The following is a 13,680-nucleotide window of genomic DNA, read 5'->3' on the forward strand; positions in this document are numbered from 1 at the left end:
CAGAACATGTACTTTTACATGTGGCCACTGAATCTGACCTTTGACTTTCTGATCCTAAAATCAAGAGGTCTTTCTTTATGGTTAGTTTACCTACAAGTTTCAAGATCAAACCTGCTTTTTGTGTAGAATGTACTTTTACATCTAAAACTGATCAGAGTCTTCCTCTCCCATGAGTAGATCATGGAGCAGACACGACTGTGCACAGATGGAGGAAGAGACAAGATTCCAAAATATATACACATACTTCATGTGCACGGGTATGATAATTTAATCTACCTACATCTTGGGCACACTCCCAACCCGAACTTCCTAAAGGGGCCCTCCATAACCGGTGAACTCCAATGTAGCATCTTAGCCTTTATGCCTCACCCTTAACAGGCCATTGGCAGAGGGCAACTCTAGTGGTTTGCAGAGGCTCTTACCTGTGTTCCTATCAACTGCTCTTATTAACTACTATCTATTGCTCTTGCCAAAAAGAGCGGTAGCACACAGTGCTCACTGCAGGAAAATCAATAAATTGTGTAAGTCAGTGTTATGTTCAAGGAGAGATTGTAGGTTTGAGGACAGAATGCCATTAGTCCATGTGTGAGTGAGACAGAAAGGAGAGACATATCTGGGACAGAGGAGTGCAACATGACAACCACTGAATTGCTGGCTCACGACACAGCCATCATTAACCCTAACACTACCTAGGAGTACTGGTAATATACCTCCCTGGTCATTGGCTGCATACCAATAATTCAACATGTACTGCAATACATGGTCTATCATTCTTTTGCTGTTTTGTACATATATTACACCATGATTATCAATCTTGACTTCAAATCATCCTCTCTTTACTTCAAAACCTAAGGTAATGTGATCAACTGATGTACCATATTAAGCCTAATTAGTTATCTCTGCCTACTTTCAATGTCTTGTTTGAATTTTTAGTATTTCAAAAGTTGTATTGAGTCCAAGAAATTACAATTAAAATAACCCATAACCTCAATGCACCTCCATTCAACTTCCATGAGATGACTGGAAATATATATTTTAAAAAAACAAGTATTGCTGCACTTTATGATATTCCACATCCAAAACCTTATGCATTTTCATATCCCCTGCTTCAATTTTTAGAGGTGAAGAACTGCAAACAGCTGCAAACTACAGCTGTTTGCAAAGTAGAATTAATACTCATCACCATGGTCTTCTCTCTCAACGAGTCCACCCTTTAAAGTTTCCTAGTTCTAGGTACATAGCTATCCTTGATCTTTGCACCCTAAAAGCAACAGTTCTTCTCCAAAATGATAATCATCCTCTGAAAAGCCCAGCCAATCAATTAACAACACTGTCACCCCCTTTCACAAGAAACTCAAATGCAATCTCTTCCACATGCCACTTCAATCTAAACACATCACTTCTGTAGCAATGACATTAGAGCATTCACCATGTATCATCATCTAAAACAGGACTGACAAAAATGGACATTAGATTCTGAGCATAATAGAACTAAGCTGCATTAAAAAATGCAGATCAAACGTTACCCAGGTACACTCAGGTTTCAGTGTCATCATGTGCTTCAAATCAATCTTTCACCTGAACAACAAAGACAAGATTTGAAATTAAGTAATTATCAATAATTACATTCAGGAATACAAGAAAAATACCATGTAAAGAAAAACCTTCTATTTTTTCAACATGTTACAATGTGATCCTTACAGTTTGTGTGAAGACATTAAGAATATGGATCAATCTGTGCAGAAACTAATGTGTACGTAGCGCATGCACTCTTAACTCATTTTCACATCACTTATTCTTGGAATCATAGACAACTAGCCGAGGCATTCTATTAAGTGCTGGATTTGCCACCATTAAAATCCAACATGAAAATAGAAATGTCAAAAAACAGATGTCTACCTCCAAATGAGGAAATACAGTATTAACACCGGGGAGCTGTCTTCACAGGCCATCTGAGTCAGGTCAAACATCACAGTAATTGTGTTGTTCTGTAAATATCAACATTTTGCCTGATAGCAATCAATAAACAAAATTATGTAAAATTCTTGCAAATGAGAGCATTTCCCTCATTCTACTGCATCTTTAGACCCTCTTATCTAATTACATTACAGCCTTAGTTTGTAACAACTGAACTTTACCATTGTGTGCTTACAAATGAATTTTTAATAATTATTTCAGATAATCAAAACTGAAGACAGAAACCTAAAATGATGGGAACATTCATGTATTCCCTAAAGTCAATAGTCTTTAAGTCCTAATACCCTTTCCAAGAAAACAAATCTTTCTGGATGTGTCAACTGATTATAACTACATACTTTTAATTTATTACTTTTAAAAAGTGCAATAGGTCCTACTACCTTAAAGTTTTACACAAATGTTGATATGGCACATCAGTGAGTTTCAATTATTAAACAATTTCTAATATCAAAAAACAACAAATTTCTTTTATAAAATTTTTTAGTCAATTATTACATCATATGCATTACACAAGTATGTTTCACTTTTACGGAACCACCAAACTTTTAAAACTGGCAAAAGTGAATAACATCAAGGATTTCATTTTAAAAACAGCAAAGTTTACTGTAAACCAAGTTTCATTCCAACAAATCATATAACAATCCTGAGATGACCAAACTAAAGATGGCCTCAGACAATTTCCTCCTCATACATAACACAGTGGCAGGCAGGCAGCATTTCCCTCTTTGAGTTAATTGCATTTGGGAATGAGAGAAATATCAATGCTCCTATCTAAACAATTTGTACTATACACAATTTTGTATTTAGAAAAACTGTGTTGAAGAGACCATTGTGTAGATCAATGAAAGCACAAAAAATTATTTAAAGTGCCTATGGCTGAAGTAAAGGTTATGGCCCTTAATTTGTGAACCTGTTACTTACAATACAGCAAAATAAAATAAAAAATAAATAAAAACAGTTCACAGATTAAAGATCAAAATCTTTACACATGCCACACACACATTTAAGAAGACAGTTTAGCATTAATCATGGCTGAATGAGCTGAATGGATATCTTATTTACATGTCTTTCTGGCCATGAGTAATAAGCGTCTCTTGCACATATAATCTCTCTCATAAAAATAAACTCACTTTATAGTCTTTGAAACTGTTGCTATTAATGATGCCAAAACGGTTAAATATCACTAATGGCATTCAAATCTGTTCCAATGATCAGCAGTTTTGGACATACAACTTAACCACTGGAATAGTTATCTTCTATCTTATCATTTGTGATTCAAGACAGTCTACTCAGGGAGAATGGCCAGTTCCAGGTAAAAGATGTCAGCTTTTGATTTATTACCATCTGCATTAAATTCACACTACGGTGGCAGCTAATCCACAAAGACTTACATTAAAACTATCAAAATTTTTGTCTAAACGTGAGAAGATAGATATGGACAGTTGACCAGCTGATAGTCCTAACCTGACAATCTCCCAGAGCAGACATGTCCTTCAGATAATGGATAACAATAAAATTATCCAGGATATAAAAAATGTGACTTTTCAGTTGAAGAAAAAAGATTGCATATAAACAGTCCAGTCACAGAAATGTCTATGCCACTAGAGATGCAGTAGTGCCACTAGAGATGCAGTAGTGTCATTAGAGATCCTGTAGTGCCACCAGAGATGCAGTAGTGCCACCAGAGATGCAGTAGTGCCACTAGAGATGCAGTAGTGTCACTAAAGATCCTGTAGTGCCACCAGAGATACAATAGTGCCACTAGAGATGCAGTAGTGTCACTAGAGATCCTGTAGTGCCACTAGAGATGCAGTAGTACAAATTGTACTTCACTTTGTACTGAATCCCAAGGCTGAGACGGCCCCCCCTCCAACTATAGGACACTATGCCCCCAAAAAATATGTCTCCTCTCCGTTACTACCCAAACTGTTTTCATGTTCAAAACATAAAAAAGGTACTCACTTTTACACACCAATACCCAAGGGCCAACCCCTGCAGTTGTACTTCACACAGGCTGCACATGATTCTTCTCTATTATTATATAATGCTCATGAACTAGAGCAAGATCACTTCTTGCCTAACCCACAACACACTTGTATTTTTAAGTCTTATATGAGATAAACCTCAGGCACTGCTGCAGCCACTCCCAATAACTGGGTAGGAAGGAATACTTCACTTTGCACACTATTTCACAACATCAAGCCTTGAAGTCTTTAAAAAAATAACCACTCAAGGGATGAAATTTCTCGTACGTGTAAATACTCCTTACCATCATTTTATCAACCCATAATAATATTGGGCAACAAACATACTATTCAAGAAACACAAAGAGTATTTCACTTCACTGGTCATACAATATTCACACTGCCCTTGCAATGTCACACTAATAACAGTACTTCCATTATAATACCATATTCAATTGCTTTCCTTCCCGATCCCCCCCAGCCCATCTAAATAACCACCCATTTATTTTCATTAACTGATATCAACATCAGAATCATCGAGCATATCTTCGTCTTCTTCATCTCCAAAGGATGACGGGGATGCAGAATCAGGTCGATGTTCATTTTGGAGAGAGATGAGGGAAGAGTGGCGGGATATAACACCAAGTCCACTACTTGCACCATTACTACCTGTACATGTCACAGCACCCACCTCTAAGTCTTCTTCCCCAAAGACTTCAGCTCCAAGAATACTCAAATCCTCGCGAAGATTCAGCTTAGGTTCGTGATTACCTTCTGCTAAATCTGTTGAGATAAAAGTAATTGCAAAATCTCAATTAGGTACAACAATCTTCAAAAACTATCGCTATAAAATCAAAAAGAACAATATTCCAATACTAAAATGCATAACCACAATAGTACCTTAAAATGCGCACTTTAGATACATTCCTTGAATGACTGTTAATAATATATTCTTTAAGTTTATGCAATGGTATGGGTTATAAACTAGCAATAGCAACTTTGAAATAGGTTTGCTCTTTAACATGATTATAAAGACATACCTGTAACATAACTTTCTAGAGCCTTTGGCACCATAGACTTGGCTCTTTCAAGATCGATATGTGAACACTGAGCTTTCTCAAGTCCTGTAAGAGATCAACAACATTAGCCAACTAATGAAGATACCATCTACAGGGCACTTGCAACTACTAAATGGTGAAAATTATTTGAGAAAAAAATCTCAGGCATCAAACAACTAATTAAAAGAAATTCTAATAAAAAAATATGATAAAAGGAAAATTACTCCAAATTCCTCAAAATCATAATGTCAGTTACAAAGTCATTACTAACCTAAAGCCATGCCCATTCGTTTCAAAACTTCAATGTCATCATGGATTTCAAATGTGTCATCGAAGTTGAAAAGGTACTCAGTTCTGCAAAGAAATATGGGCAAGTCGTTAAAATTAAAAACATCTGTACTTCGACACAACTATCATAGTTTCCCATTATTTTCAAAACTGCATCAAACACTATCTAAAAACACAATAACTGGCAGTTACTACATCCAAAACTCTTTTCAGTTTCATTCAAAGACTTATCTTCAAGTGCATATGTAGTCTTTACCCGAGGTGCGGCACACAATCAGTAATTCTCCTCATTTACAGTCCCCTCACATCTCAGACCATACCATTGTCCCAGTGCTACACACAACACCATTTCTCCTTTAAGGCACTAGGTTTACTTGTCTGAAGCTCTAGGTAAAGCAATAAACTACCTTGATTCTGATCTTATTTTCATTCTAGTAAATGCTTATCATATTACCAATAAAAAGGCAAAAGGAAAATGTCAGTAATTCCAAAGAAAACTATTTCTATCTACAAACAAAACAAAGTACGTCTACAACTTTTCTGTCTTTATAGTGCGACATTGGCTAATTATTCTTTCTGTACCGAGAAAACTATGGTGATATTTCTAAGTAATGGAAGAATAGGCCACTCACTTGTCATTGGAGATTGAACAGTCAATGACTGTCTTTTTGTTTGTATTAACAATAATAAAAGGTAGCTGGATGGCAGAGTTTGGCGACGGGGCTCCATGTACTCGTTCTTCAGTCCGGTTACGTTCCACCAGGTTTTTGAATGCAATTTGCTGGGAAAAGATACTTATTGTCATCAAACCCATGACAGAATTCATAAAAAGCTTGATATGAACAAAACTTTCCAGTAGTATGTTGTGCAACTGTATTCATAGTACAACTGCATTAAACATGTGAAAGCATGCTTTTAACTTGACAGATTTCATTGATGGTAGTGGGTAAAAACCTAGATCTAGCACTCTAATGCCTCATTTCAACACAAGGTTATATCACCATTTACAAGTCTTGTAAGGATTTGCGGGTAGAAAAGACAATTTCCACTAGCACTTAATCTTAAGTTAAATCACAGATATGAATATCAAGAGAAATATATACATATAAAAAATAATCTGGTTAAACAGGAAAAGCCTAATCCTACTGTTTTCATGAAAAACATATGGGTCTATTCAAACTTTCACTGGGTCAATTCAATCTGAACAAAGGAAATTTTTCTGTACGTATATGAATAACTTATGGGCCCAGGTGCAAGTGCATCAAATTGTTTTCCTAAGTACTTAAATTCTACAAAACTTCTTCAACATTAATTTATTTCAGTCTCCCTCCTTGTGCAAAGGTTGTTTTCTTTTTTATGAAAACGGTCAAAAATATTTGTTATTTCTTAAGAATTAAGACCTAACCATTCCTAGAATAGGAAAAAACATCGATCAGACTGCTGTAAGTTATATAAACATACTTTTCAAAATTTTCTAAACATATGATATGAAAAACATCTCATTTCCAACACATCCACCAACATCCGCACAACCCCATCTATAGCCCACGTCTTGCAACCAAATAACATTGTTGGAGCAACTATTCCTTCAAACATACCCATTTTTGCTCTCCGAGATAACGTTCTCGCCTTCCACACATTTTTCAACGCTCCGAGAACCTTCACCCTCCCCCCCACACTGTGACTCACTTCCACTTCCATGGTTCCATCCGCTGCTAAATCCACTCCCAGATATCTAAAACACTTCACTTCCTCTGGTTTTTCTCCATTCAAACTTACCTTGCAATTGACTTGTCCCTCAACCCTACTGAACCAAATAATTAACCTTGCTCTTATTCACATTTAATCTCAGCTTTCTTCTTTCACACACTTTACCAAACTCTGTCACCAGCTTCTGCAGTTTCTCACCCGAATCAGCCACCAGCACTGTATCATCAGCGAACAACAACTGACTCACTTCCCAAGCCCTCTCATCCACAACAGACTGCATACTTGCCCCTCTCTCCAAAACTCTTGCATTCACCTCCCTAACCCCACCCATAAACAAAATAAACAACCATGGAGACATCAAACACCCCTGCTGCAAACTGACATTCACTGGGAACCACTCACTTTCCTCTTTTCCTACTCGGAAACATGCCTTACATCCTCAATAAAAACTTTTCACTGCTTCTAGCAACTTACCTCCCACACCATATACTCTTAATACCTTCCACAGAGCATCTCTACCTATCAACTCTTATCGTATGGCTTCTCCAGATCCATAAATGTTTGATAGATTACATAATGAAAGGGTAAGAGAGATGTGTGGTAATAAAAAAAAGTGTGGTTCAGAGAGAAGAAGAGGGTGTATTGAAATGGTTTGGTCACATGGAGAGAATGAGTGAGGAAAGATTGACAAAGAGACTATATGTGTCAGAGGTGGAGGGAATAAAAAGTGGGAGACCACACTGGAGGTGGAAAGATGGAGTAAAAAAGATTTCAAATGATCGGGGCCTGAACATACAGGAGGGTGAAAGACGTGCAAGGAATATAGTGAATTGGAACGATGTGGTATACCAGGGTCGACATGTTGTCAATGGAATGAACCAGGACATTTGAAGCATCTGGGGTAAACCATGGAAAGTTTTGTGGGGCCTAAATGTGGAAAGGGAGCTGTGGTGTTGGTGCTTTACACACGACAGCTAGAGACTGAGTGTGAACGAATGTGGCCTTTGTTGTCTTTACCTACCGCTACCTCACACGCACGCATGGGAGGAGGGGGGTGCCATTTCATGTGCAGTGGATTTGGCGATGGGAATGGATGAAGGCAGCAAAGTATGAATATGTACATGTGCATATATGTATATGTCCGTGTATGTATATGTATGTACATGTTGAAATGTAAAGTATATGTGCGTGTGTGGGTGTGTATGTAAATACATGTGTATGTGGGTGGGTTGGGCCATTCTTTCGTCTGTTTCCTTGCGCTACCTTGCTAATGGAGGAGATATCGACAAATTACAATAAATATAATAAATTATATGAAAAAATGTCATAACCCTTTTTTCCCAATGAATTATTATTTTGGCATCTGAAGTGTATGAAAAATATATCGTTTGCCAGACTGGCTAATCAATTTAGGCCTAAGCATGGGTGCTGTAAGTTAGCAGAGCCATGGTCTAAGGCACTAAAGGTTGGGGTGGGAACCATTGAATTGATGAGGCTCTAAAAGAGGCATACATCCAACCATCATCGTCAAAGTGGTTTACTGAGCCTCCACACGTTTCCCATTTCATCCTTTGTCTGGGGTGCAATCCATAGCCAACCACTATAACCTAAAATGCATGTATAATATAACTTGAGGCAGGAAATTACATATGTGGACTGATGTTCATAGCACCCTGATTACATATGTAACAGTAAACCAAATTCCATAATACCAAAAGGCATGTAAATATTCATACTTGCTTGCCTTCATCCATTCCTGGCACTACCCACCACACAGGAAACAGCATCGCTACCCCCTGCTTCAGCAAGGTAGTGCCAGGATAACAGACAAAAATGGCCACAGTTGTTCACACTTATTCTCTAGCTGTATGTTCAATGCACCAAAACCACAGCTCCCTATCCACATCCAGGCCCAACAGACCTTTCCATGGTTTACCCAACGTTTTACATGCCCTGGTTCAGTCCATTTACAGCATGTTGACCTCAGTATACCACATAAATCCAACTCATGCTTGCTTGCCTTCAACCATTTCTATCACTACACTGCCCCACAGGAAACAGCACTGCTACCCCTTACTTCAGCGAGGTAGCACCAGGAAAACAGATAAAAAAGGTCACATTCATTCACACTCAGTCTCTAGCTGTCAGATGTAGTGCATCAACACCACAGCTCCTTATCCATATCTGGGCACCATAGAACTTTCCATGGTTTACCCCAGACATTTCACATGCCCTGGTTCAGCCCAATGATAGCACATCGATCCAGGTATAACACATCACCTTATTCACTATTCCTTACACACCTCTCACCCTTCTGTATGTTCAGGTCCTGATCGTTCAAAATCTATTTCATTCCATCCATCCACCTCCAATTTGGTCTCCCACTTCTTCTAGTTCCCTCTACTTCTGAGACATATTATTCTTTGTCAGTCTTTCCTCTCTCATTCTCTCCATATTTCCAAACCATTATTTATCCATGGGGATAAGGAAGAAATAATACCTTCAATGTATTCCATGCGTGTTGTAAAAAGTGACTAAATGGGGAGGGAGCAGGGGGCTGGAAATCCTCCCTTTGTTTTTCTCTTTCTTTTCCAAAAGAAGGAACAGGGAAGGGGGCCAAGTGAGGATTTTCTCTCTTACGCTCAGTCTTCTGTTCTTAATGCACCTCGGTAATGCAGGAAACTGCGAATATGTATGGAAATATATTATCATTCCTTTATTGTACGTAATCACTTTCCTGTGTCAGTAAGGAAGCGTCAGGGAACATACAAAGAATGACCTATCCACTCATACACATAAACGCCCACATATGCACATATACCTATCAACATACAAATACAGAGACGCAGACATATACACACATACACATATACAAGTTCATACTTGCATGCCTTCATCCATTCCTGTTTGATGGAACAGTGTTATATGGTTGTGAGACATGGGCTATAGATAGGGTTGTGTGGAGGAGAGTGGATGTGTTGGAAATGAGATGTTTGAGGACAATATGTGGCATGAGGTGGTTTGATTGAGTAAGTAATGAAAGGGTATGAGAGATGTGTCGTAATGAAAAGAGTGTGGTTGAGAGAGCAGAGGAGGGTGTATTGAATTGGTTTGGTCACATGGAGAGAATGAGTGAGGAAAGATTGACAAAGAGAATATATGTGTCAGAGGTGGCAGGAACGAGAAGTGGGAGACCAAATTGGAGATGGAAGGATGGAGTGAAAAAGATTTTGAGTGATCGGGGCCTGAACATACAAGAGGGTGAAAGGCATGCAAGGAATAGAGTGAATTGGAATGATGTGGTATACCAGGGTCAACGTGCTGTCAATGGAATGAACCAGGGCATGTGAAGTGTCTGGGGTAAACCATGGAAAGTTTTGTGGGGCCTGGATGTGGAAAGGGAGCTGTGGTTTCGGTGTATTACACACGACAGCTAGAGACCGAGTGTGAACGAATGTGGCCTTTGTTGTCTTTTCCTAGTGCTACCTCATATGCATACGGGTGGAGGGAGGTGCCACTTCATGTGTGGCATGAAGGCAGCACGTATGATTATGTACATGTGTAATGTATGTATACACTGAAACGTATAGGTATGTATATGAGTGTGTGTGGGCGTTTATTCATATGCATGGGTATGTGGAGGGGTTGGGCCCTTCTTTTGTCTGTTTCCTTGCGCTAACGCAGAAGACAGCAACAAAGTATAATAAAAAATAAATAAATATAGTGATGGGAGATTTGAGTAATGTGGCAGTTGAGGGAACAATTGGTGTACATGGGGTGTTAAATGGTGTAAATGGAAATGGTGAAGAGCTTGTAGATTTGTGTGCTGAAAAAGGACTGGTGACTGGGAATACCTGGTTTAAAAAGAGATATTTCTATTTTTTTTTTATATTTTGCTTTGTCGCTGTCTCCTGCGTTTGCGAGGTAGCGCAAGGAAACAGACGAAAGAAATGGCCCAACCCACCCCCATACACAATGTATATACATACACGTCCACACACGCAAATATACATACCTATACATCTCAATGTACACATATATATACACACACAGACACATACATATATACCCATGCACACAATTCACACTGTCTGCCTTTATTCATTCCCATCGCCACCTCGCCACACATGGAATACCATCCCCCTCCCCCCTCATGTGTGCGAGGCAGCACTAGGAAAAGACAACAAAGACCCCATTCATCCACACTCAGTCTCTAGCTGTCATGCAATAACGCCCGAAACCACAGCTCCCATTCCACATCCAGGCCCCACACAACTTTCCATGGTTTACCCCAGACACTTCACATGCCCTGATTCAATCCACTGACAAGAAGTGAAGGCGAAGATTTGTACGTTTTCAGAAAAGAAGAGAGAATGTTGGGGTGAAGAGAGTGGTGAGAGTGAGTGAGTTTGGAAAGGAAACTTGTGTGAGGAAGTACCAGGAGAGATTGAAGGCAGAATGGAAAAAAGTGAGAGCAAATGACGTAAGGGGAGTGGTGGACGAATGGGATGTATTTAGGGAAGCAGTGGTGACTTGGGCAAAAGATGCCTGTAGCATGAGAAAGGTGGGAGGTGGGCAGATTAGAAAAGGTAGTGAGTGGTGGAATGAAGAAGTAAGGTTGTTAGTGAAAGAGAAGAGAGAGGCATTCGGACAATTTTTGCAGGGAAACAGTGCAAATGACTGGGATATGTAGAAAAGAAAGAGGCAAGAGGTCAAGAGAAAGGTGCAAGAGGTGAAAAAGAGGGCAAATGAGAATAGAGGTGAGGGCATCATTAATTTCTAGGTTGAATAAAAAGATATTTTGGAAGGAAGTAAATAAAGTGTGTAAGACAAGAGAACAAATGGAAACATTGGTGAAGGGGCAAATGGGGAGGTAATAACAAGAAGCGGTGAATTGAGGAGGAGATGAGCGAGTATTTTGAAGGTTTGTTAAATGTGTTTGATGATAAGAGTGGCAGATAAGGGTATTTCGGTCCAGGTGGTGTGCGAAGTGAGAGGGTCAGGGAGAATGGTTTGATAATTCGAGAAAGAGGTAGTGAAAGCTTTGCAGAAGAAAGCTGGCAAGGCGGCAGGTTTGGATGGTATTGCAGCAGAATTTATTAAAAAAAAAAAAGGGGGTGACTGTGTTGTTGACTGGTTGGTGAGGATATTCACTGTAGGTATGGCTCATGGTGAAGTGCCTGAGGATTGGCAGAATGCATGCACAGTGCCACTGTACAAAGGATAAAGATGAGTTTTCAATTTACAGCGGTATAAATTTGTAGAGTATTCCTGGGAAATCACATGGCAGGGTATTGATCGAGAGGGTGAAGGCATGTACAGAGCATCACATTGGGGAAGAGCAGTGTGGTTGCAGAAGTAGTATAGGATGTGGATCAGATGTTTGCTTTGAAGAACGTACGTGAGAAATACTCACAAAAACAAATGGATTTGTATGTAGCATTTATGGATCTGGAGAAGGCATATGACAGAGTTGATAGAGATGCTCTGTGAATGGTATTAAGAGTATATGGTGTGGGAGGTAAGTTGCCAGAAGCAGTGAAAAGTTTTTATCAAGGATGTAAGGCATGTGTACAAGTAGGAAGAAAGGAAAGTAATTAGTTCCCAGTGAATGTTGGTTTGCGGCAGGGGTGCATGATGTCTCCATGGTTGTTTAAATTTGTTTATGGATAGGGTTGTTAGGGAGGTGAATGCAAGAGTTTTGGAGAGAGGGGCAAGTATGCAGTCTCTTGTGGATGAGAGGGCTTGGGAAGTGAATCAGTTGTTGCTCGCTGATGATACAGCACTGGTGGCTGATTTGGGTAAGAAACTGCAGAAGCTGGTGACTTGAGTCTGGCAAGAAAATGTGAAAGAAGAAAGCTGAGAGTAAATGTGCATAAGAGCAAGGTTATCAGGTTCAGTAGGGTTGAGGGACAGGTCATCTGGGAGGTAAGTTTAAATGGAGAGAAACTGGAATAGTGCAGTGTTTTAGATATCTGGGAGTGGATTTAGCAGCAGATGGAACCACGGAAGCAGAAGTGAGTCAAGGGTAGGGGAGGGGGAGAAGGTTCTGGGAGCGGTGAAGAATGTGTGGAGGGCAAGAGCGTTATCTCGGAGAGCAAAATTGGGGATGTTTGAAGGAAAAGTGGTACCAACAATGTTGTATGGTTGCAAGGCATGGGCTATAGATAGGACTGTGTGGAGGAGGGTGGATGTGTTGGAAATGAGATGTTTCAGGACAATATGTAGTGAGGTGGTTTGATCGAGTAAGTAATGGAAGGGTAAGAGAAATTTGTGGTAATAAAAAGTGTGGTTGAGAGAGCAGAAGAGGGTGTGTTGAAATGGTTTGGACACATGGAGAGAATGAGTGAGGAAAGATTGACAGAGAGGATATATGTGTCAGAGGTGGAGGGAAGAACTGGGAGACCAAATTGGAGGTGGAAGGATGGAGGGAAAAGGATTTTGAGTGATCGGGGCCTGAACATACAGGAGGGTGAAAGGAGAACAAGGAATAGAGTGAAATGGAATGACGTGGTATACCGGGGTTGACGTGCTGTCAATGGATTGACCAGGGTATATGAAGTGTCTGGGGTAAACCATGGAAAGGTCTGTGAGGCTTGGATGTGGAAAGGGAGCTGTGGTTTCGGTGCATTACATATGACAGCTAAGACTGAGTGTGAACGAATGTGGCCTTTTTTGTCTTT

The 13,680-nt window shown here is 39.6% G+C and overlaps 1 protein-coding gene across 2 annotated transcripts in view; it reads right to left on the reverse strand.

The window, feature by feature from the left end:
- Positions 1–1,653: 1,653 nt before the first annotated feature.
- The window catches only part of LOC139756918 (uncharacterized), a 93,750-nt gene continuing 81,723 nt past the window's right edge, over positions 1,654–13,680 (reverse strand). The window contains exons 8-11 of one of the 2 annotated variants that reach the window (XM_071676857.1): positions 5,920–6,068; positions 5,271–5,353; positions 4,982–5,065; positions 1,654–4,724 (exon numbers count right to left, since the gene is read on the reverse strand). In XM_071676857.1, coding sequence (XP_071532958.1) covers positions 4,453–4,724; positions 4,982–5,065; positions 5,271–5,353; positions 5,920–6,068 — 588 coding nt within the window. In that variant the 3' untranslated portion in view covers positions 1,654–4,452. The remainder of the gene's footprint in view (positions 4,725–4,981; positions 5,066–5,270; positions 5,354–5,919; positions 6,069–13,680) is intronic. The other variant, XM_071676848.1, reaches the window with a different exon arrangement.

This window comes from Panulirus ornatus, chromosome 2 (assembly GCF_036320965.1).
Source record: "Panulirus ornatus isolate Po-2019 chromosome 2, ASM3632096v1, whole genome shotgun sequence".
NCBI classification, from domain to species: domain Eukaryota; kingdom Metazoa; phylum Arthropoda; class Malacostraca; order Decapoda; family Palinuridae; genus Panulirus; species Panulirus ornatus.